The sequence below is a fragment of the Ictidomys tridecemlineatus genome, chromosome 5 (genome assembly GCF_052094955.1).
Source record: "Ictidomys tridecemlineatus isolate mIctTri1 chromosome 5, mIctTri1.hap1, whole genome shotgun sequence".
NCBI lineage: Eukaryota > Metazoa > Chordata > Mammalia > Rodentia > Sciuridae > Ictidomys > Ictidomys tridecemlineatus.
The window spans coordinates 99772193-99794243 of record NC_135481.1 but is presented as its reverse complement, the minus strand read 5'-3'; the positions used below and the strand labels follow the sequence as shown (position 1 = coordinate 99794243).

General features: G+C 36.8%; 1 protein-coding gene and 1 pseudogene across 3 annotated transcripts in view; one reads left to right on the top strand and one right to left on the bottom strand.

Annotated features, from left to right (window-relative positions):
* The window catches only part of Sptlc2 (serine palmitoyltransferase long chain base subunit 2), a 110006-nt gene that overhangs the window by 46072 nt on the left and 41883 nt on the right, over positions 1-22051 (top strand). For all 3 annotated transcript variants that reach the window (XM_078050589.1, XM_078050588.1, XM_078050590.1), the window contains exons 4-8: positions 1305-1453; positions 9314-9438; positions 15541-15634; positions 18894-18999; positions 19703-19922. In XM_078050589.1, the coding sequence (XP_077906715.1) occupies positions 1305-1453; positions 9314-9438; positions 15541-15634; positions 18894-18999; positions 19703-19922 (694 nt within the window). The remainder of the gene's footprint in view (positions 1-1304; positions 1454-9313; positions 9439-15540; positions 15635-18893; positions 19000-19702; positions 19923-22051) is intronic.
* LOC101957017 (PDZ domain-containing protein 11 pseudogene) lies at positions 7322-9187 on the bottom strand (annotated as a pseudogene).

Below are 22051 nucleotides of genomic sequence, written 5' to 3'. Positions count from 1 at the left end.
CTTTGATGATTTAAGGATAAATCAAGTATTTTTACTTAAATGGATTAACTAGTTAAAAAAACTATATTTTAACATTTTGAAAATTGTATAGATTGCACAAATATTCCATAATTGCTTTCCTATTAAAAAAGAAAATACAATACCTATAATCCCATCTACTTGGGAGGTCAAGGCAGGAGGATTGCAAGTTCAAGGCCAGCCTTGGAAACTTATCAAGACCCTGTCTCAAAAGAACAAGGGCTGAGGGTGTAGTTTAACAATAAAGTGTCTCTGGGTTCAAACCCCAGTACTGGGGGGGAAAAATAGATTATACAGAAAGTCCCCCATGAAAACTAAACCCTGTCCTCTGTAAATTCACTACCTGACAAATCCTCCTTTACTGAGTTGACCATTGTCATCATTTTATTTTGTGTTATTCCTCTAGATGTTTTCTGTGAGGTATGTGTGTAGTGTATCTACTGGGGTTATACACAGGTAACTTTTTGATATGCAAAAGTGAGATTATACTATATAAATTATTCTACCGTTTGCTACATTTTTTTTCTCCTCTACTGGGGGATGAATCCAGTACCTTTTACATGCTAAGTAAGCGCTCTACTACTGAGCTGTATCCCCAGCCCTACAGTTTGCCTTTTTAATTTGCTAATGTATTAATAATGTCTTACTTGTACATTCACAGCAGGTTTCTTATTTATCATGGCTACCTAAATGTGCCATGCTATAGCAGGTTGGGCTGGGTCATCCCAATTGCCCCGAGTGTTAAAGTAACAACACTTTCTTACCTACTTTTCCTATCTACCTTAGGTTGGTAGAGTCTCTGAATCAGTCATCTTTCCTTGGGGGCTCAGGCTGACTGAGCTTCTGTCACATGAAATGTCACAGATCTCTGTGCCTAGGGAAGGGACATGGCAAATTAATTGCAGTGGCTCTTATAGATCCTCTTGTGCATATGCTCATGTGTGAGAATTGATTGAGTCAAGGAATATGCACATCTTTCAGTGGATAAGTGCTGACAAAGTGCCATCCAAAGAAAGTATTCTTACTTAGTTTGTGACACTGTCCTGGCCAACACTGGATATCATCAGTTTTTAAATCTTCATCATTATTCATAAGTAAAAATTGGTATTTGATTGTACCTTCCATTTCCTTGGTTGGGTACTGAGTTTGAGCTTCTTTTCATACAGAACACGTTTTCTCCACATCCCTATGGTGTTTCCTTTCATGTTACATTGCACTTATTATCACACTTAAGTATTGTATTTGCTCCTGAGTTTATTAAATTTTGTGTGTTTATTGAAACACAGGTATACAGGGAATATAATTAAAGGTGTTATAAATATGGGTTCCTACAACTATCTTGGATTTGCACGAAACACTGGATCATGTCAAGAAGCAGCTGCCAGGGTCCTAGAGGAGTATGGCGTTGGAGTGTGCAGTACTCGGCAGGAAATTGGTAAGTGTGAGTTATGTTTGGTTAGCTGCTGCTGCTTTTAACTTCTTTAACTCAGGAATGAATACTGATGATACAGAATTGCTTTTTAAAAGAGCTAGGGTATTAAAATTCATACATTTGCTTTGCCATGCATTTTAGATCAGGTAAAAAATGCTTTCTTTTTCTGAAGGGTTGGATGATTTTTATGTTTGTAACACATTTTGAGATATTTTTCCAATATGTTATACATACAGAATGTCCCTAGTAAAGTTCCATAAGTTTTATTTCACTTATAACTTTAATATTGATTGTATTGCCTTTTGTAAATAGCAATAGTTAGAAGTACCACTTATTAGTCCAAGGGTGTGATGAGGGTTATTCTATTTTCATACTAGACATTGGGCTAATAATTCCTGCTTTATAGATCTCTTTCAAGAATTAAATAGGTTAATTGTAGAAATAGACACTCAGTAATGTAAACTTTTTATTGTTACAAGTCTATAAAAGGTAAAAGGTTATAGTTTTATATAAGAGATTTATTTTAGTTCAAAGGAGGATTTTAGCTTCTTCCATTTGGTTCTAGAGCACTGATAGCTACAGACGTCATAAAGCACCTTCTTCTTACTGTGCATCACCCTAATGCTTATAGATTGAGTTCTCACAGGTCTGGGGCTGGCAAGTGCAGTTGGGTGGTTTCTATCAGAGTCCCTCACACAGTTGCAGTCAGCATCGGCTTGTGGCTAGAGCTCTCTGAATGCCTCTTCATTCACATGTTTCACCTGGGCTGAGATGCCTGGTACTCTGTGTCGCAGTCCCACGCTACTAGTTTGGACTTCTTTGGGGCATGGCTATCTTGGAGAATCACTTACTTTACATGGCAGTGGGCTTTGCCCTAGAGCAAGTGTTCACAGATACCTGGCTGAAAGCTGGAAGTCTTTTTATGCCCTATCTTTGTGAGTCCAGAATATTAAATCCTTTTTCTTTTGATCAAAGTGAGTCAGTAAAGCCAGCCCAGATTCAAGGGCTATGGAGATTAGATTTTACCTCTCAGTGCAAGCATAAAAAGGATTTGCATCCCAGTCTAATCTATCATAGCAACTCAGGCAACTCATTAAACTTGGAATGAAGAAATGAAACTGTAAAAACAGAATCAAATAGAATCGTGTAGCTTTTCATATCATCTACTTTATTATTTAAATTGGACTTTTAAAACATATACACAAGTTGTACATCTTCAATAATTCTAGTTTCTATTGCTAGTGAAGTTTCTTAGACGATTTCTTTATTTGTTTGTACTATAATTTTTATTCCCAAATCTCCTAGAGTGTCATTGTCCTTGGCTAACAAACATAAGTAGTTCTTCCAGAAAATATTCAGAATTGCTTTTAAAAAAAGCAAATTCCTGGGCTGGGGATATAGCTCACTTGGGAGAGTGCTTGTCTTGCATGCACAAGGCCCTGGGTTCAATCCCCAACACCATTTAAAAAAAAAAAAAAAAGGCAAATTCCCTGAGGCAAAATAATCACAAGTTTTGAGGGCTGCCCAAATAACCTAGTAAAGCCCTGTCTCAAAATAAACAGGGCTGGGGACATAGCTCACTGATAGAGCACCCCTGGGTTCAGTGCCCAGTACCACATACAGACAAGCCAATTCTAGAACATGTTAAATTTTTTTTTCAGTTTTTTTCTCCCTAAATTTTCATAGGTTCTCTGCCTTGTATGTGTGAAATCCTAGGAGTAGGCTAATGTATGTTTTCTTAGCTACTATCAGGGTCCTTATATTCTCTTGTAGTATCTGAGCAGAAAAAGTGATGTGACTTGTTTGTTTATTTATTCATTTATTTATTTATTTTGTAGTACTGAGGATTGAACTCGGGTCTTCTACCACTGAGCTACAACCCCAATACTTTTTATTTTTTATTTTGAGACGGAGTCTCACTATGTTGCCCAGACTGACCTCAAACTTAAATTCTCCTTGCCTAAGCCTTACTAGTAGCTAGAATTACAGGCCTGTGCCACCACACCCAGTTTATCTATCTTTCTATCTATTTCCATACTGGGGATTGAACCCAGAGGCTCTTTAACCACTGATCTGCATCCCCTTTTTATTTTTTTATTTGAGACGGAGTCTCATGAAGTTGCAAAGAGTTTCGCTGTATTGCTGAGGCTGCCTTAGCCTCCTGGATTGCTGGGATTACAGTGCCACTGTGCCCAGCTTATTTGATTTGTTTTTAATGATTAAAAATAAACTTTGACTTAATTCTTTTTTTAATATTTATCTTTTTAGTTGTAGTTGGACACAATACATTTATTTTATTTATTTTTATGTGGTGCTGAGGATCGAACCCAGTGTCTCAAACGTGCTAGGTGAGTGCACTACCGCTGAGCCACAACCCCAAACCCTGGCTTAATTCTTTTTTTTTTTTTTTTAAGTATTTTTTAGTCATAGATGGACACAACACCTTTTTTCCTTCCTTCCTTCCTTTCTTTCCTTTTCTTCTCTGCTTCTTTCTTTGTTATGTGGTACTGAGGATTGAACCCAGTGCCTTACACGTGCCAGGTAAAGACTGTACCACTGAGCCACAACTCCAGCCCCTGGCTTAATTCTTAAAGTATATGTTGACCTGCAGTGTAAAAGGTTTTGACCCAAAAGCCTAAATTTGGGGGGCTGGGAGTATTGCTCAGTGGTAGAGCACTTGCCAAGCATATATGAGGTCCTAGGTTCAATCCCAAAACCATCAACAAAATAAAAAGAAAGAACAAACCCACATGGTAAAAGTCGAAGTTTTTGAAAGCTTGCATCTAGAATAACTCAATAAATAATAAATGGTGGGCTAGTGTTTTGCATGATCTAAAACATACCTGGCAGCTGCTATATCATGAAGGTTTTTATTCCTCTAATCTTATACCAATTTAATGCTGGAGGAGCCTTAAAGTCTGTTAGGCAACTTCTAAATAAGAGCCTAGAGAACTTGGAAAAACCATATTCTTTTTCATGTAGTCTGCCAGGTTCTGTTAGATGCTTCCTTAATGTAATTGTCTCTGACCTGTTTCAGTTTGGGCTAGTTGCTCTCCAAGACTATTGTACAGTTGCATTCTGGTCCTCCTCCTCCTCCTCCCCTCCTTCCTCCCCCCGCTTCTCCTCCTCTTCTTTTTTCCCCCTTTCACCTCTGACTTGGATTCCTTATTTAGTGAATTCTGTATCTTCCTCTTTCTTGACATCCTTCCTCATATTGGTGAAACTCATTATACAGTGCTTTCCTTGGGGTGCAGGGGAGATAATTTTTCTGAAATTGTCAAAATATATTTGGATATCAGAAGATGTCTTTGATCAACTGTATTGCTTCAGTATTAATTCTGCCACCACCACACTATGGGTTGAACATATTTTCCTTGAGAGTGTGAGGATGTTGCATCATTGTACTCTGGGATGAGGGGTGCTGATCAGAAGTGTAATGCTGTCTGGTCACCAGTTTTGTGTATGCCATTCATTCTATCATACCTTCTATCTGAAAAGTTTTATTGTTTAAAGCCTGTGTTGGGGGGTAGACAATACATAACATTGTTAATAATCCTAGAAGTACCAAAAGATGGGTAATGAAAAATCTGCTTCCTATATACATTCTCCAGCCTTCCGGTTCCCCTCCTATGAGGAATGTCACTGTTGTTTGGTCTTTTTTTTTTCATTCCCCCTTTCCCTTCCTCTTACTCCCTTCCTTCATTCCTCCTATCCTTACTCCCCCTCCCCAACAACCCCCTCATTTCTTTCTGTGTCTTACCCTGGAAAGCATCCAAGACTTTCTCTTTCCCTTGAGTACATCAAGAATTCCCATTTGGGCAGGGTGGGGGAAAAAGTCCCATTTGTGCCTTGGTATGAGTCTTTCTTTTTCCCACTGATTGTGCTGATTTGATTCTTGCTGGGTTCTTAAATATTGAAGAAGCAGGTCCTTTGGTTTTGTGCCACTTCTTCTTTGGCATTTTCTCAACTCTCACTTTCAGAAACATTTATGTATAACCCCCTAGTATTTACCCTCTAATTGTCTTCCTCTCCTGTGTTTTTCATTTTTTCTTTTGTTTCTGAGAAATTTAGTATGCGAGCCTGTCTGTATAACCTTACCTTTAGTCACCATTTTTAGCATATGCATACTTTTATATTTGGTGTCCCTGAGTTAAGAATAATTTATTTGTGGAGGTAAGAAAAGGCAAAATTACTTGCCTATTTCTATAGGGGTAGGAATGAGGCAGCGTCTATGTTATTTTTTTCTTTTTTAACAGCTTTATTAAGCTATAACTCACATCCTTATAAAGTGTGTACCTCATTATTTTTTCAAAAAGCTGTGTAACCATCACCACACTCTAATTCTAGAACATTTTTTATTTCCCCTGAAAGAAACCCCATGCCCTTTAGCAGTGACTGGATATTCTCCCCTCTTTCTACCAAGTTCCTAGCAACCAAAAATCTACTTTCTGTCTTTTTGGATTCACCTATTTTGGACATTTTATATAAATGAAATCCTGTAATATCATAGTCATTTGTGTCTGGCTTCTTTCACTTAATGTTTTTACAATATTTATCTTTGTTATAGCATGCATTAATACTTTATAGCATACGTACGTCACTACTTCATTCCATTTGGGTTGTTGTGTCTGGCCACACTGTTCACAAGCACTCAAAAGTAGAAACAACCCAAAGTCCACCAGGAGATAAATGAATAAACAATATATACAATACTCACATAATGGATTATTATTCGGTCATAAAATGGACCTATGTATTCATTTCTCTTGGGTATATACTTAGGAGTGAAGTTGCTCCATCATGTGGTAACTCTACAGTTAACTTTTTGAGGAATTGCTCTTTTCCAAAGTGCTGCAACATTGTACAATTCCATCAGCAGAGAAAATTTCTGTTTTTAATTATTATCTTTCAAACAGTCACTTGTTGCCTTTCCTTAACCCTTGCCTTCTCTTATTCCTGTTGTCTCTAACTTTTGAGCCTCCACTGGGTTCCATACAATGAATTTGCTTGGTTCTCACTGAACCATGTTCACTCTGTAAGGGTGTAGATATGGACCTGTCACTCTAAGTCATTTCCCGTCTGCGTTGGTTTTCTAGGGCTGCCGTAACAAACTGTGAGAAACTGGATAACTTAAGACAGTTTATAGTTTTATCATTTTGGAGGGTAGAAGTTGGGATCAAGATGCCAGAAGGGTCATGCTCTCTCTGAGAGCCCTGGAGACTCTCTTTCTTGCTTCTGTATTTGCCAACATCTTTGGCATTCCTGTCTTGGGGCCACACAGCTGTCTTCCTGAGTATCAAGCATTGTCTTCTGTCATGCCTCCTCTATGTACATCTGTCTCCATGTCCAAATTTTCCTTTCTTATAAAGATATTATGGGCTGGGGATGTGGCTCAAGTGGTAGCGCACTCACCTAGCGTGCGTGAGGCACTGGGTTCGATTCTTGGCACCACATACAAATAAAAATAAAGATATTGTGTCCATCTAAAACTGAAAAAAAAAAAGATTTTAGCACCACCCCAATAACCTTGTTTTATCTTGGTTACCCCTGTGAAGACCCTGTTTCCAAAGATCAGATTTTGAGGTTCAGGAGTTAGAATTTCAAGATATCTGTTTTTTTGTTATTTTGTTTTGGTCCTGAGGATTGGATACAGGGCCTAACACATGCTAAGAAGCACATACTGTGCAACTGAGCAATACCCCAGCTTCTCAAAATATCTTTTTAGTGAACAGAGTTCAGCTATAACACCATACTTCTGTATATACTTTCCATTTTTATTAATTGTGTTGAAGATTGCAGATATTTAGTAATGAATGATTATTAGAATTTTATGTTTTTGTTTCTTGCTCTTCCATTTGTATTGTGATGCTTGTCAATAGGGAAATGAAAATAAAACATTTTTTTCCCAAAAAGTCACAGTGACATTTATTCAGTATTGTATTTTCCATTTTGGGAGAGTTGATAGGAGGAGGAAGGGACAAAAGTGTCTCATTGGCGGCCCCAATGTGTGTAAACTTAGGATAGTATAAGGGTAGGATGAAGTGGCCAGGCAACCAGGTGGAAGGTTCCCAATATTTTCTGACCAATTTCTATAATAAAAATGATAAAATGTATATGTGCCGAGCTCATGGTAACTAGTAAATGTCAGCTGCCATTTCTAGCTGGGTTCCCCACAGGCTAGGTTATACCTTGACATTTTCATCCCTTTCCTTTCAGGGAATGAAGCTTGCCTAGAAAACTAGGGGACTTAGAGTCAGTACAGTTTGGATAACAGCTGGCTTGGCCTGGCAGTTTCCACATGGAGGGCCATGGGCTGCAACTCTTCAGTGCACAGTTCTCTCTTTTTGACAATGATAATTGTAAGGAAAGAAGTGTGCACACTTTCTGGTTTCTCAGGTGGTCTTCAGGATCTTTTAATAGCCTGTGCTCAATATCTTGGAAATCCACCCCATTCACAGCTAGAACTTGGTCTCCTTCTTGAAGTCCTGCTCGATGTGCATCTGAGTCAGGAATCACCTTGGAGATGAAGATGCCTAGCTGGGAGTTCTTTCCTCCTCTGGGGGATTTAACAATCCCAACTGAGCTCCAGGAGGCTTTTTCAGTGTGACAGTTTGCGGGAGAAACTGGGTTAATTCACTGTCGTAGTCTGGGTGGTGTACTTTCTCATGAGGAGGAATCCATGCTGGGGGATTTTCACAGGCAGGCAGGAAAACCACTGGATAGTTGTCAAGGAATTTAGCCGTCCATCTCAGGCAAGACCCACTGCTTAAATGCCAAACCACCTCACTAGCAGGAAGCCCTCAATTACCCAAGGCTCAGCTCAGGGCTAATAAAACCCAGAACCGGAATGAGTAAAACATTTTATTCTCCATCTGTAAAACAAAAAGGTGTAGTTGACATTCGAGAAATCATAGTCTGTTTGATCTAATGTGGCTAAGGAAGCATTGTACAGCAGTGATGTATAACACACAGGATTCTTTCTCCATATCTTTTTTTCTCTGCAATGCCATTCAGTTCTTAAGGGTTTGAGTACCAATGTAAAAATCACATACAAGTTTACTAGTCGGATCAAAGAAAGAGAAGGAGCTTTTTAACTTATCTGTTGCTCCACAACAAACCAACCCAAAGCTTAGTGGTTTAAAATAACAGTAGAAATTTATATGCTTGTGATCCTGCAATTTGGAAAGGGTTCAATGCTATTGAGTAGGCCATTACAACTGAGGACAGAGGGTGGCTTAACTTAACGTGCCTGGTACCTCACCTAGGTGGTAGAAATGCTAAAAGCTAGTTTCCCCAGCTTCCCTCTGCTTTCCTTCTTCTCCTCCTTCCCTTCTCTCTACTTCCATGTTTTCTTATTCTTCAGAGACCTCCCTCTTTCCACACGTTTTATCTCTACAACAGACCAGCTACACTGTTTTGGATGGCAGATGGGGAAAAAAAAACAAATATTTTTTTAAAAAATGTTTTTTTAGTTGTAGACGAACACAACACCTTTATTTTAAATCTACTTTTTTGTGGTGCTAAGGATCAAACCAGTGTCTCACACGTGCTAGGTGAGTGCTCTACCACTGAACCACAACCTCAGCCCCTCAGAAGCAAATCTTGCTATGCCTCTTAAGGCCTAGAGCGGAGCTGGTGTGTAGAAACATAAAATTGTTTTTGCCAATTCTCTCACCAGAAATGCTGAATCTAAATGTATTTTATCTATTGTGTTCCTGATAAGCCATTACTCTTCATAATACTGACTCCTTTATAGACCATAGAAAAGGTCACAACATATAGATTGGTTTCTGTTTGAAAAGTGGTGAGTGATTCTTAAATTCAGGATTTTATGATATTGACTTTGTTAACTTCTTCACACAGGAAACCTGGACAAGCATGAAGAACTAGAGAAGCTTGTAGCAAGGTTTTTGGGAGTAGAAGCTGCTATGACATATGGCATGGGATTTGCAACAAATTCAATGAATATTCCTGCTCTTGTTAGCAAAGTAAGACACTTTGTCATTCATAAAAATTCTCTCATACATATCTTCTTTGGTTTTCAGAAGTATTCAAAGCAAGCCAAAGTGACCATAACTTGACACTACACATCTTTGTTCCAAACATATTTCTATCACAGACTGTCGTGGAGTCTTATATCAGTTGAACCTTTCTTGTAGAACCCATGGTCCTTTACTTTTCTGTTGGACGAAACTTACCTTCTTTTTTTTTTTTTTGTATTGGTGATTGAACTCGAGGGCACTGGATCACTGAGCCACATCCCCAGCCCTATTTTATATTTTATTTAGAGACATGGTCTCACTGAGTTGCTTAGTGCCTTACTGTTGCTGAGGCTGGCTTTTGAACTTGCAATCCTCCTTCCTCAGCCTCCTGAGCCGCTGAGATTACCGGTGTGCACATTTTATTCTCCATCTTTAAAACAAAAATATGTAGTTGACATTTGAGAAATCACAGTTGTTTGATCTAACGTGGCTAAGGAAGCATTGAAAAGCAGTGATGTATAACACACAGGACTCCTTCTATCTTTTCTCTCTGCAATGCCATTCAGTTCATAAGGGTTTGAGTACCAATATAAAAATCACATACAAGTTTATCTTCCTCTTTTTTGTTTGTTTTTTGTGGTGACGGGGATTAAAGTAAGGGCCTTGTACATGCTAGCATTCTACCAACTGAGCTATATCCCCAGCCCTTACCTTCCTCTTTTTAACATACAGTTTTGAAGGGAGTCTAATAAATAAAAACTTCTGAAAGACTAAAATTATGAAAGTTTAGTTCAGAAATTTATTTAATAGATGGATTATCCTAAATTGAAAAATATGAAAATATATGTCATCCTAACATATAGACAAGTTATATATAAATATATATGTAGACATTTATGTATTTTTCCATCCATCCTGTAGATAGAGCTTGTGAATAGATAGTTAGAAGACAGAAAGGATAACATACTTTGTATAGTGTATTTTAGCAGATTGGCAGTCAGCTTGAAGGACCCTTGACATCATTTTAACATTGATGTCTAGGATTTGTGCATTAAAAAAGTAGTGGGTTAACTCAGACAGGAGGTTTTGCTTGTTTATTGGTTCATTGTGTGGTCATACTTAGCTGTGTGACTGTGAATGTGTCGAGTAACATTTCTGGTCCTTAAACTTTCCTTCATAAATGGATTATTCTAACTCTAATTCAGTTATACAGTTATGAGGTTCTGTAAGGTACAAATGGAACAAATAGAAACCAAGTAAGTTTGGGTTTAATTTACTATTGACATTATAGTAGATGTAAATAATTTATATCTTCAAGTAGAAAACATTATTATATTAGGTAAAATTAAGTAGGCTTTCTAATATAAAATGAGAGTCTTTAAATATAAAGACATCAAGGTCAAAGAATGGTTGGGGAAGTAGCTCAGTGTTAAGAGTACTTGTTTACCATGTTCAAGGCCCTGGGTTCCATCCCCAGCACCACCAAAAAAAAAAAAAAAGAAAGAAAGAAAGAATGAAAAAAGATATATCTTGCAAACAATAATCAAAAGAAATGTGAAGTGACCACATTACATAAACAAAGATTTTCAAACAGGTAATATTTCTGAAGATAAAGAGGATTACTGTATATGATAAGAATTAATTCTTCAAGATATATAGGTACCTAATAACAGAGCTTTGAAGTACACAAAACAAAAATTGATGAAGCTTAAAGGAGAAGTATACAGGTGTAGAATTCTAATTAGATATTCACACCCCTCTATCAATCAATAGAACTAAACATAAAATCCATATGGATATAGAAAACTTAGAAAATACTTTCATCCAGCCGATTGACACTACTCAGACACTTCACCCAACAACAGCAAAACATTTACCGAGAGTGAGACCTTAAGTAACCTAGTGAGACCCTGTCTCCAAATAAATAAATAAATAAATAAATAAATAAATAAATAAAATAAACAAGACCATACTTCAGACCATTAAAAAAGTTTTTGTTCTCTGACCATGGTGAAATTAGGAATCAGTAACACAAAGATATCTGGAACATCCTTAAATATTTGAAATTAAACCACACATTTCTGGATTATCCATGAGCCAAAGAATAAAGAATAAGGGAAGATAGAAAACATTTTCAATTAAATGGAAATTAATATCATAATTCGTTGGATAAAAGTAAAGCAGTGCTCAGATGGGAATGTAGAGTGTCAAAAGAAAATGTTTTTGTTCATTTGTGGGTTTTTGTTTGTTTGTTTGTTTTTTGTTTTATGTTTTATACTGGGGATAGAACCCAGGGTGCTTAACCACTGAAACACATCCCCAGTCCTTTTTATTTTATTTTATTTTTTATTTATTTATTTATTTTGAGACAGGATCTCACTAGGTTGCTTGGGGTCTCACTAAGTTGCTGAGGCCAGCTTTGAACCTGCAATCATCCTGCCCCAGCCTCCTGAGCCACTGGGATTACAGGTGTGCGCCACTGTACCCAGCTAGAAAACTTTCTATCTTAAGAAACTAGAAAAGAGCAAAAGAAATCCAAACTAAGCAGAAGGAAGTATGCAATAAAGATAAATGCAAAAATCAATGAATTAGATACTAGGAAATCAGTGAAACCAAAACTGCCTCTTGAGAAAGTGAATTAAATTGGTAAATGTATGGCCAACTGATCAGGATGAGAAGACACAAAATACCAGTAGCAGGAGCAAGTGAGGGCATCGCTCACTGCCTCCAGAAGTCAAGGGTAATGAGGGAATATTAGAACAACTTTACGCTAGTGAATCTAACAACTTGGATTAAACATACAGATTCCCTCAAAAACACAGTGTGTGGTTCTTTGACGTCACATTGATTCTAAGGCATTACTGTCCTTTATTTAGGAATTAGAATTTTTATACTTAGAACATTAGATAACTTCATTTTCTCCCTGTATGAACACAAACTCTAGCAAATTCCTATCTAAAGTTAGATTTCTTCTCTATTTACATGGGAATGTACTACCTTAAAGATTTGTCTTCTGAATCTGAAACATTGTAGTTGAAATGTTACTAAATATCCTTTAACCTGTTAAGGGCAGCAACTGTCTACTTCTCCTAATTCTTTGAATCTGGTACTGAATTTCTCTGTGAGATGGTTGATTGTTCATCTTCGATGCAGGGAGGGCAGTTTGTTGATAAACACAACGTTCTGGAAGCAGGAGCTTTTTATCTAATGTGCATTTTGATGACCTTGAGCAAGAGAGTTATCCTGACTCAGTGTCCTCTATGTAAAGTGAAGATGATAATAGTACCTTCCTCATAACGATTGTTGTGGCAATTAAAAATATTAATGCATCTAAATCTCTGAACATGTTGCCTGAAATATATTATGCACTTAGATGTCAACTGCTGATATTTAATATTTATTTCATTTTTTTAAACCAAGGATACAATAGTAGGATATAATCTACTAGGACTCCTAGTAGATTAGGAAGGAAAAAAAACCAGATTGAATCATACAGATGGTAAACAATGTTATCTAAAAATAGATTTTAAACAAAAAGGCCATAATGATACTGCATATTTTTCCAGAAAAAGAAATTAGGTGGAAAAAAAAAAAAAAAAGAAAAAAAGAAAAAAGAAATTAGGTGGAGAGAGAAGAAAATAAAAGAATGTACATAACTAACTACATTCAATTATTGTAGATCCTCAGTCCTTTCCAATCTGTGACAGTCCTGTCTTTCCTTGTAGGCTGTCTCAGTTTGGGTGTATCTGCTCTGTCTCATGATCCACTGAAGCAGTGTATTAAGAACACCATGTGCCCTGTAGGGTGCACGGTATTGGTGTATGTTACTGGGCAATTCGCCTTTCACCTACTAATTTTAGTATTCATCTTTTGATCTCAACTACAGCAGTTATTACTTTGATGTTCTTACATTAAATTTTCTACTTTTCTCCTTCAATACTCATTTGAATTGTGTGTAAGGAAGAATTGTCCCCTATATATTTATATCACTATGTATTTGTGACTTTTTCATTATTTGGGTAATAATCCAATATGATTGCTTCTTTTTATTACCTGAATTATTTTAGTTTGGGGCATTGGGAACTCATTCAGGAAGGCTCTTGTGTCTTTAGAATATGCAACAACTTTTTCATTTTTTAAAAGTACTTTCTTGCTTTCTGGCATATTAAGATGATCCAGGCTTAGCCAGATGCAGGGGTGCACACCTGTAATCCCAGCAGCTTGGGAGGCTGAGGTAGGAGGATCGAGAGTTCAAAGCCAGCTTCAGCAACTTAGCAAGGCCCTGTCTCTCAATAAAATATAAAAAGGGTTGGGGGTGGGCCGGGGTTGTGGCTCAGTGGTAGAGCACTTGCCTAGCATGCGTGAGACACTGGATTCAATCCCTGGCACCACATAAAAATAAACAAATAAAATAAAGGTATTATGTCCATCTATAACTTAAAAAAAAAAATTTTTTTAAGGGGAGGTATGGGGGTATGGCTCAGTGGTTGAGAACCCCTAGGTTCAATCTCCAGTACAAAAAAAAAAAAGTTCCAGGCTCAGTTTTGTTCCTTATCCTAGCTTTCGGATCAACCAGAGAATTGTATTTAGAAGTCAGGGTCTGGGAACCAGGTGTGTTTATTGCTATGGGATTTTACTGCTTCACATGCCTTAGTGGATACAGATAGAACATGCATATATGTATACTAACTCATGCATACAAACACAGCTGTGTGTATGTACACATGTATATAATAAATGTGAATTTTTAAAATCAGGAGTTTGTACCCATACCTCTAAACCTGCCTTTTATTTAGTACCAGGGGTGCTTTGCCACAGAGCCACATCCCCAGCCCTTTTTTATTTTGATATAGGTAGCTTTTATTTAAGTAATAAAAAACTAGCACACAGTAAAAAATTCAGATACCTGCTATTACAATTTTCCTAAATATCTGTCCAAGAATATCCTGTAATAAATAGGCATATGCTAATCCATCTTCTTCCTTTTATTCTTACAGGAGCATATTGTATACTTTCTGTACCTTATATTATTTTATCTAATCTGATTTTTTTTGAGATTAAAAAAGGTTTATTGCTTTTCTAGCAAAGGAGAAATACAGGGGATTCCTGTCCCAAAGGCTGTGATTCTGCCATCTGCAGGAAAAGGGGGTTTTTTAAGAGGCGATTCAGAGAAAATGAGATCTAATCGGATATTTTGAAGCTGTGTTTTGACAGAGAAAAAAACCTGTGCATTAAGAACACCATGTGCTCTTATAGTAGAAGGACTCCAGGAGAGATGGCCTAGTATGAATTGGGGAAGAAATAAAAAACCAAGAGCATCAACCTTTTCCTGTTGCTGTAGCATGAACCATATTTACATGTGAAAGTAAAGTTTTTCCAGAGATTTTTACACACCATGGGATATGGGGTTTATAAGTGAGATCCTTCCTGAATTCCGAATGATATGGTTAGTAGAGAGAAACAGTGCCCCATTTCTACAGGCTTAACTCTGAGATGCCATTTCCTACAAGTAAACAGTACAGCATATCAAAATTCAGTTGAAATATTCTCAAATCAGTGGCACATACCTGTAATCCCAGCTGCTCAGGAGGCTGAGACAGGAGGATTGTGAGTTCAAAATCAGCCTCAGCAAAAAGCAAGGTACTAAGCAATTCAGTAAGACCCTGTTTCTAAATAAAATACAAAATAGAACTGGGGATGTGGCTCAGTAGTTGAGTGCCCTGATCTCAATCCCTGGTACAGAGAGAGAGAGAGAGAGAAAGAGAGAGAGAGAGAATATTCTCAAATCAGAGAAAACCAAATCTTTTAAAGATGGTCTTATTCATATGCTAAAATCTTATGATTTTAGATATGAATAAGAACCTCTTTATGTGTATCTGAATGTTTAGGTCCATCACAGAATGAAGGTATTAAATAGGCTAGGATTTTGCATCGATTTCTAAGGTATCTCTGCAAAACCAAATACACTTTTTAAAAAATTGATCACTTTGCTGTTGTGTAGGGTTTCCTTAATAGGGTTTAATTATTAGTGACTCTACCCTTTTGTAAATTGCATAATTAACACTTTCCCCTCCATCATCTTACCTTCCTATGCTTATGGTTTTGCAGGGTTGCTTAATTCTGAGTGATGAGCTAAACCATGCATCGCTGGTTCTAGGTGCCAGACTGTCGGGGGCAACCATTCGAATCTTCAAGCACAACAGTGAGTTTTGTCATAGAATTCACTATATGCTTTAGGGTTTAATATTCTTTGTGTCAATGGTAATAGTAACATTACTTCTATTAATAATAGAAAACATAAATGAAGCTAAATAGAAAATTTAAAATGTTCTCCTGTTTTTTAAAAGTTGTGCACTTCCTCATTGGAGTAAAAACACAGATCTTATATGCAAAATGTGATAGTCTCCTTTTAATTGACTTTCAGGTTTTCCATTCCATTTTCTTGTTTGCAAATTTCTTGTTAAAGTATACATAATAGATGCCTGAAGGGTATTGAGATAATAAATCAGGATTCCTGATCTGTAGGATCTCTGGTTAATAAAGATTTAACAGTTAAACCAGCATCTACGATACAATAGGCAAGTACGGAGATCTGGATATGTACAGATACTGTAGGACCTCAGAGAAAAGTGCCAGAAAGCAAAAACCTGCTCTCCAAGTGGAAATATCTGTGTACTATTAAATAATACACAATGCAACATAATTTTCATAGTTAAAATACACACAGTGAGAAAAAAATGTGTGTATGTACAGATCAAAGTCTAGAATAATATATTCCAAAATGTTCTTTACCTCTGGAGAAAAGGATTATGGGTCTTAATGACTTTCTTCTGTTTTTCTTGCTTAAAATGTATTTTGTTTTATCAAATGAAACCTAAGGTGTAACCTGCAATTTCCTTTTTTTTTTTAACAATGCGAACATAGATTGTTAGTAGCTATGACTACCTCCTCCTTTAATGCCAGTTTGGCAATTATTTCTGATTTTATCATAAGGGAATCTGCCCCTCAGTATGAACCTCAAATTGTTTCTAAACTTTTCTATTAGAAACTGAACTTCACTCCCATTTTTGTACAATCATCTGATTAGTGCCTGGCAGTCTCAGAATGCTTGAGTAAGAGGGTGTAAATTTTTAATCCTTTTCCAAATTGCTTTTAAGCATTATACAAATAACTCTTTCTAATCATTGGACAACATAGGTTATTATGAATCATTTTAAATCTTTTTAAATCTAATTAGTGAATAAATAGTACATTGATTTTTATTCTATTATTAAGTGTAAAGCAACTTTTTATATAGTTATTTTAGATACTTGTTTACTGGTGTTACTTTATAAATTGGCCATTTTCAAACTGTTTATCTTTTCCTCTGATTGTAAGAGCCCTTTATATATAAAGTTGCACCATTTTTAAATTTATTTTTTATCTTTTTTTGTGTGTCTTGCTATGCAGACACAAAATTATTTTGTCATGCTTGTTGGGACTGTTGGATTTTACTTAATGTCTTCCTCATTTCAATCATAAAGTTATACTTTTCTGGGAGTTTTACTATATATTTCAACCTAAATTTCCGTGAAATTTGAGGAAATATATACTAAAATTTGAGGAAATAGGGGGAAGAGATTAAATGTTTTTTTCCCAAATAGATAATATGATCAAGCATTCTGTTATAGATATTTCTTCTTGTCTAAAACTTAGAATCAATATTTATTTTCCTCTTCCTTTCTGTCTATAAACATAAGAAACTCAAATAACAAGTATACACTTGTCTCTGGCTGATTGCCACACATTCTATCTGCAGAACTATAGACTTCAAATTAGGACAGATTGGGCTGGGGTTGAGACATAGTGGTAGAGCACTTGTCTAGCATGTGTGAGGTGCTGGGTTGGATTCTAAGCACTGCATATAAATAAAATAAAGATCCATTGACAACTAAAAATATGTTTTTTTAAAATTAGGGCAAATATACTTCTGTATAGAGCATCTTCTGTCTTCTCTTAGGAAGGGTGCAAACTGCTTTATTGCAAATAGCTGAAAGTTTAAGCACAATGTCAGCCTCTGGTTATCATATTTGTGTTTGTGCTTTGTGTTTTTGTTGCTTTATTTCTCCTTATCACAGTTCTTTTATGAAAAGAGCAAACGTGATTTTGTAAACCCCTTCTCCAGTGATGAGCAATAAAAAATGCAAATTCATATTTTATGGTGAGGTGTCTCCTGCTACTATTAAATATCCCCCAGAATTGGGGATTAGATTTGGGGGAATTTTTTAAAAAATATTTTTTAGTTGTTGATGGACCTTTATTTATTTTTTATTTTTTAAATTTTTTTGAGAGAGAGAGAGAGAATTTTTTAATATTTGTTTTTCAGTTTTCGGCAGACCCCATCTTTGTTTGTATGTGGTGCTGAGGATCGAACCCGGGCCGCACGCACGCCAGGCGAGCGCGCTACTGCTTGAGTACATCCCCAGCCCCTGGACCTTTATTTTATTTATTTGTATGTGGTGCTGAGAATCAAATCCAGTGCCTCACGCATGCTGGGCAAGTGCGCTACCACTGAGCCACAATCCCAGCCCCTGGGGGAATTTTTTAAGATTCATTTCAGAGCAAATATTTTAAATATGGAGGTCATAATGGTGGCAACAGTCTTCATAGCATTTGTCTTTAATAGGAACTTTACCATATGATCCTCATTAATGGTTATACCAGGTCGTGTCCTAGGCCGATTAACCACCTTAAGCACTAGCAGAGCCACAGAACTTGGTTATGTATGAATGGCTGAGGAAGTTGAATAGGGAACAGTCTCAACTGCTTGCCAAGCTTGCTTAAAACATAGACACAAGCACCCAGATTGGTGTATTTTAAACCCAGTACCAAGATTAGGCTATTAAGGCTATTTAACAAGCACTTATTGAGTACATCCCAGGTGGAAGGAAGTAGAGACTACACTTTGAAGTAAAGGTATACATATTTGTTATGATTTGTTCACAAACTTTTTATTTGGTACTGGTGCACATTAGGCAAGCACTGTCACTGAGCTACATTCCCAGCCCTTTGTTCACACTCTTGCTCAGTCTTCTTTATGCTCTTCTTTATGAATGACTCACTAGGATTAGAGATATACTTTGATTCTACAAATACAGAAAAGCTAACTTGAAGGCAAAGTATTTAAGATGAAGCATTGGTCATTTCAGAAAGCATGGTAAGCAACCGAAGCAGACAGTAACCACAGTTATTTAATCATGTTGATGGTTTTGAATATTTGTCACATTTAGGTTTCAGTTAAAGGTGGTAATAGTTCACCATTTTGCCCTAGTCTCATTTTGTTTGACTCTATTTTTGTTCATGTCCTTTGCTATTCAAGACACACTTCCCGAATGAGTAAGAAATATGTATTTGAATTTTTGGAAGAAAGTTAGGATAAAGGAAGATTGTCTATGACTCAATTCTTTTTCATGTGCTTGTAGATATGCAAAGCCTAGAGAAGCTATTAAAAGATGCCATTGTTTATGGTCAGCCTCGGACACGAAGGCCCTGGAAGAAAATTCTAATTCTTGTGGAAGGAATATATAGGTAATCCTACTTCACTGTCCTGATCTTTGTGACTTGGGTCCATGAAGTTCTAGAATTATTACGCTGAAGGAGGGAATGCTACATTGCACCCTCTGGAAACTAAAGAAACAGTATTATGACTTGTTGAAAACCCTGGAAGCAAAGTCAGCACTGGAATAGAAGGCTTTTTGTGTGTATACTACACAGTCTCCTAATGCCCATTCTCTTTGGGTCCTGCATTTTTCTCTTGGCGTAGGGAACTCACACATATGGGCAAGAATATGGATTCTAATATGTCAAACCAAATTACATACCACTTAATTTTGAGAAATATTTGTCTTCGATTAATGTTGCTAGTCCTTATGCTTTGATCTCCTAATTTTTTATTCTTTTGTGTAATTTTAATTGTGTATGCAATGTAATACAAAAGTCTAATGTTACCTATAAGTACAAGCTTTAGAAGACTCTGCTGTGACCTTAATTCTTTCCGTCATGAATTAGGATCTATTGTATTCTGGCACTTGTCTTAAAAGATCTAATCTCCTTTCCTCTAGATTTCTGCCAAGCCATAGCACCAACTAACCCTGTTGATTTAAAACCACAGGTGAAGTCGTTAGATGATTTAAAAAGAAATAAACTCACAACATGAATAGTAAAGCAATAATTTCTAATTTTGAGAGGTAAAAAGTCTCAATGTATATATTTTTTAATCCTGTTTTGTCAGCATGGAGGGGTCTATTGTTCGCCTTCCTGAAGTGATTGCCCTCAAGAAGAAATACAAGGCATACTTGTATCTGGATGAGGCTCACAGCATCGGCGCCCTGGGCCCTAAAGGTCGAGGTGTGGTAGACTACTTTGGCTTGAATCCTGAGGATGTGGATGTCATGATGGGAACGTTCACAAAGAGCTTTGGTGCTTCTGGAGGATACATTGGAGGCAAGAAGGTGAATGGGCCATTAAAGATGAAAACAGGATGCCTGAACTTGGCAGTGTTTAGCAGATGAGTCCTGAACTGGGGTGTGGAGATCCTGAGTTTGTTTGTGGTTTAGCTCCTAGTGCCAGTGGGCTTCCCGCTTCAGCTGCCCAGAGAGTGATGCTGATGTCTCCTCACTGAGCTAAAGGCTGGTTCTGTTCATTGTTGGTTGTTTTCTTATTTGAGCTTCTTTCTAAACTACGTTCTGGTTTGAGATATAGAATACCCTCTTTTGTGAGAGGACACACAGTGCTGCTTCCTGTTGCCAGTCTGCTGCTGGGTTTCGAAAGTAGTGTGGTTGTCATGGGAGCCAGTGGGAACAGAAGCTCGGTTTTCTGGCCCTTGGACTCAAATGTATCATGGGTGAACATAGAAAGAGGAAGAAAAAGCATTTGCTAGCTCTAGAGTGCTACAGAACATTGTATCTTTCAATTCTGAAATTATATAGTGAACTTGAGGTAACTAAAAACCAATGTGGGACTGGGGATGTGGCTCAAGCCATAGCACGTTCGCCTGGCATGAGCAGGGCACTGGGTTCGATCCTCAGTACCACATAAAAATAAAATAAAGATGTTGTGTCCACCAAAAACTAAAAAAGAAATATTAAAAAAAATTCTCTCTCTCTCTCCCAAAAAAAAAAAAAAAATCAATGTGGCATGGTGGCAATGGTGAACTAAAGAAACAGGCCTGGATTTGCCTCTGCTTGCTTTGTGAGACCTTCAGGAAAGCATTTAACTTTTCAGTTTGTCAGCAAAATAAAGATAGATATGCCTAGCTCTTGTAATATTGTAATAAGAGTTTAAAATGATATGTGCCTAATACAACAGGGATGCACTTTGACAACATCCTGTTAAGTGAAAAGTCAGTTGCCGAGGGTCACATATTGTATGATGATTTTTCTTGAAGTTTTCTATTAAGAATAGGTGTAGAAACAGAAAGTAGATTAGAAGTTGCCAGGGCTGAGGAGAGGGAGAAGTAGAAGGGACCTTTAATGGGTTTCCCTTTTAGGGTGATGTAAATGTTTTAAAATTAGATGCTGGTGAAAGTTGCACAATTCCAAATATGCTAAAAGCCACTGAATTGTACACTTTCAAAAGGTGAATATGAGCCAGGCTCAGTGGTGCATGCCTTTAATCCCAGTCGCTCAGAAGGCTGAGGCAGCAGGATCATAAGTTCAAAGTTAGCTTCAACAACTTAGCATGAGACCCTATCTCAAAATAAAAATGGTTGGAGGTGTGGCTCCATGGTTAAGCACCTCTGGGCTCATCAATCCCTGGTACCAAAAAATTAAAAGGTGAATATAATAGCATGTGGTTTATATTTTCATAAAAGTATTTTTAAAAATCACTATAACATTAGAAAAAAAATGGTATATGTCAGATATTCATATATAGCACATAGTAGGTACTCAAAAATATTCTAAATTCCTGGTGTTGGGTGTCTTAAAGAATAGTCATTCTTTAAATAATTGGTTGCCTTTTAGGGAAAACACATTTTCAGTAGGTTTTAATCAGGCTTGGTGGATTTTATTCTCAAATGTTACCCTTTTTGTTAATGGAACTAGGCTTATTTTGGAGAGTTAACTGCTTTTTGGTAAGATTTATTCCTGCATACCAGAGGATAGAAAAGTAATATTCTGGGAGATCATTTAAGTATAACATTTGTGCTTCTGGGTTTGGGGGCATGTTTTTTACTATTTTAGAAGTATTAACACATGTTATCATTTTTGTTTATTTACTTGGTTTTGGTAATAACACTTGTGTGCACATTTATTTATTTTGTATTTTTTTACATATATATTTAGCACCACATTATTTTTATGTGGTGCTGAGGATCAAACCCAGTGCCTTACTAGTGCCAGGTGAGCACTCTACCACTGAGCCATAGCCTCAGCCCCACATTTTATTTATTTAAAGATTTAAGTGAAGTTAAAGAGTACCAGAGAACAGGGGTATATAATTAGTTGTTTTAGAAATCCTTGTAACAGGGCTTTACTTTATGCAGTGAGGTAGCATTGGTATTCTAATGAAAGACTTATTTCTGCCACATTTATATAATTTTATAAATCTCCATATAACTAGAGGATATTCTTTTTCTTTT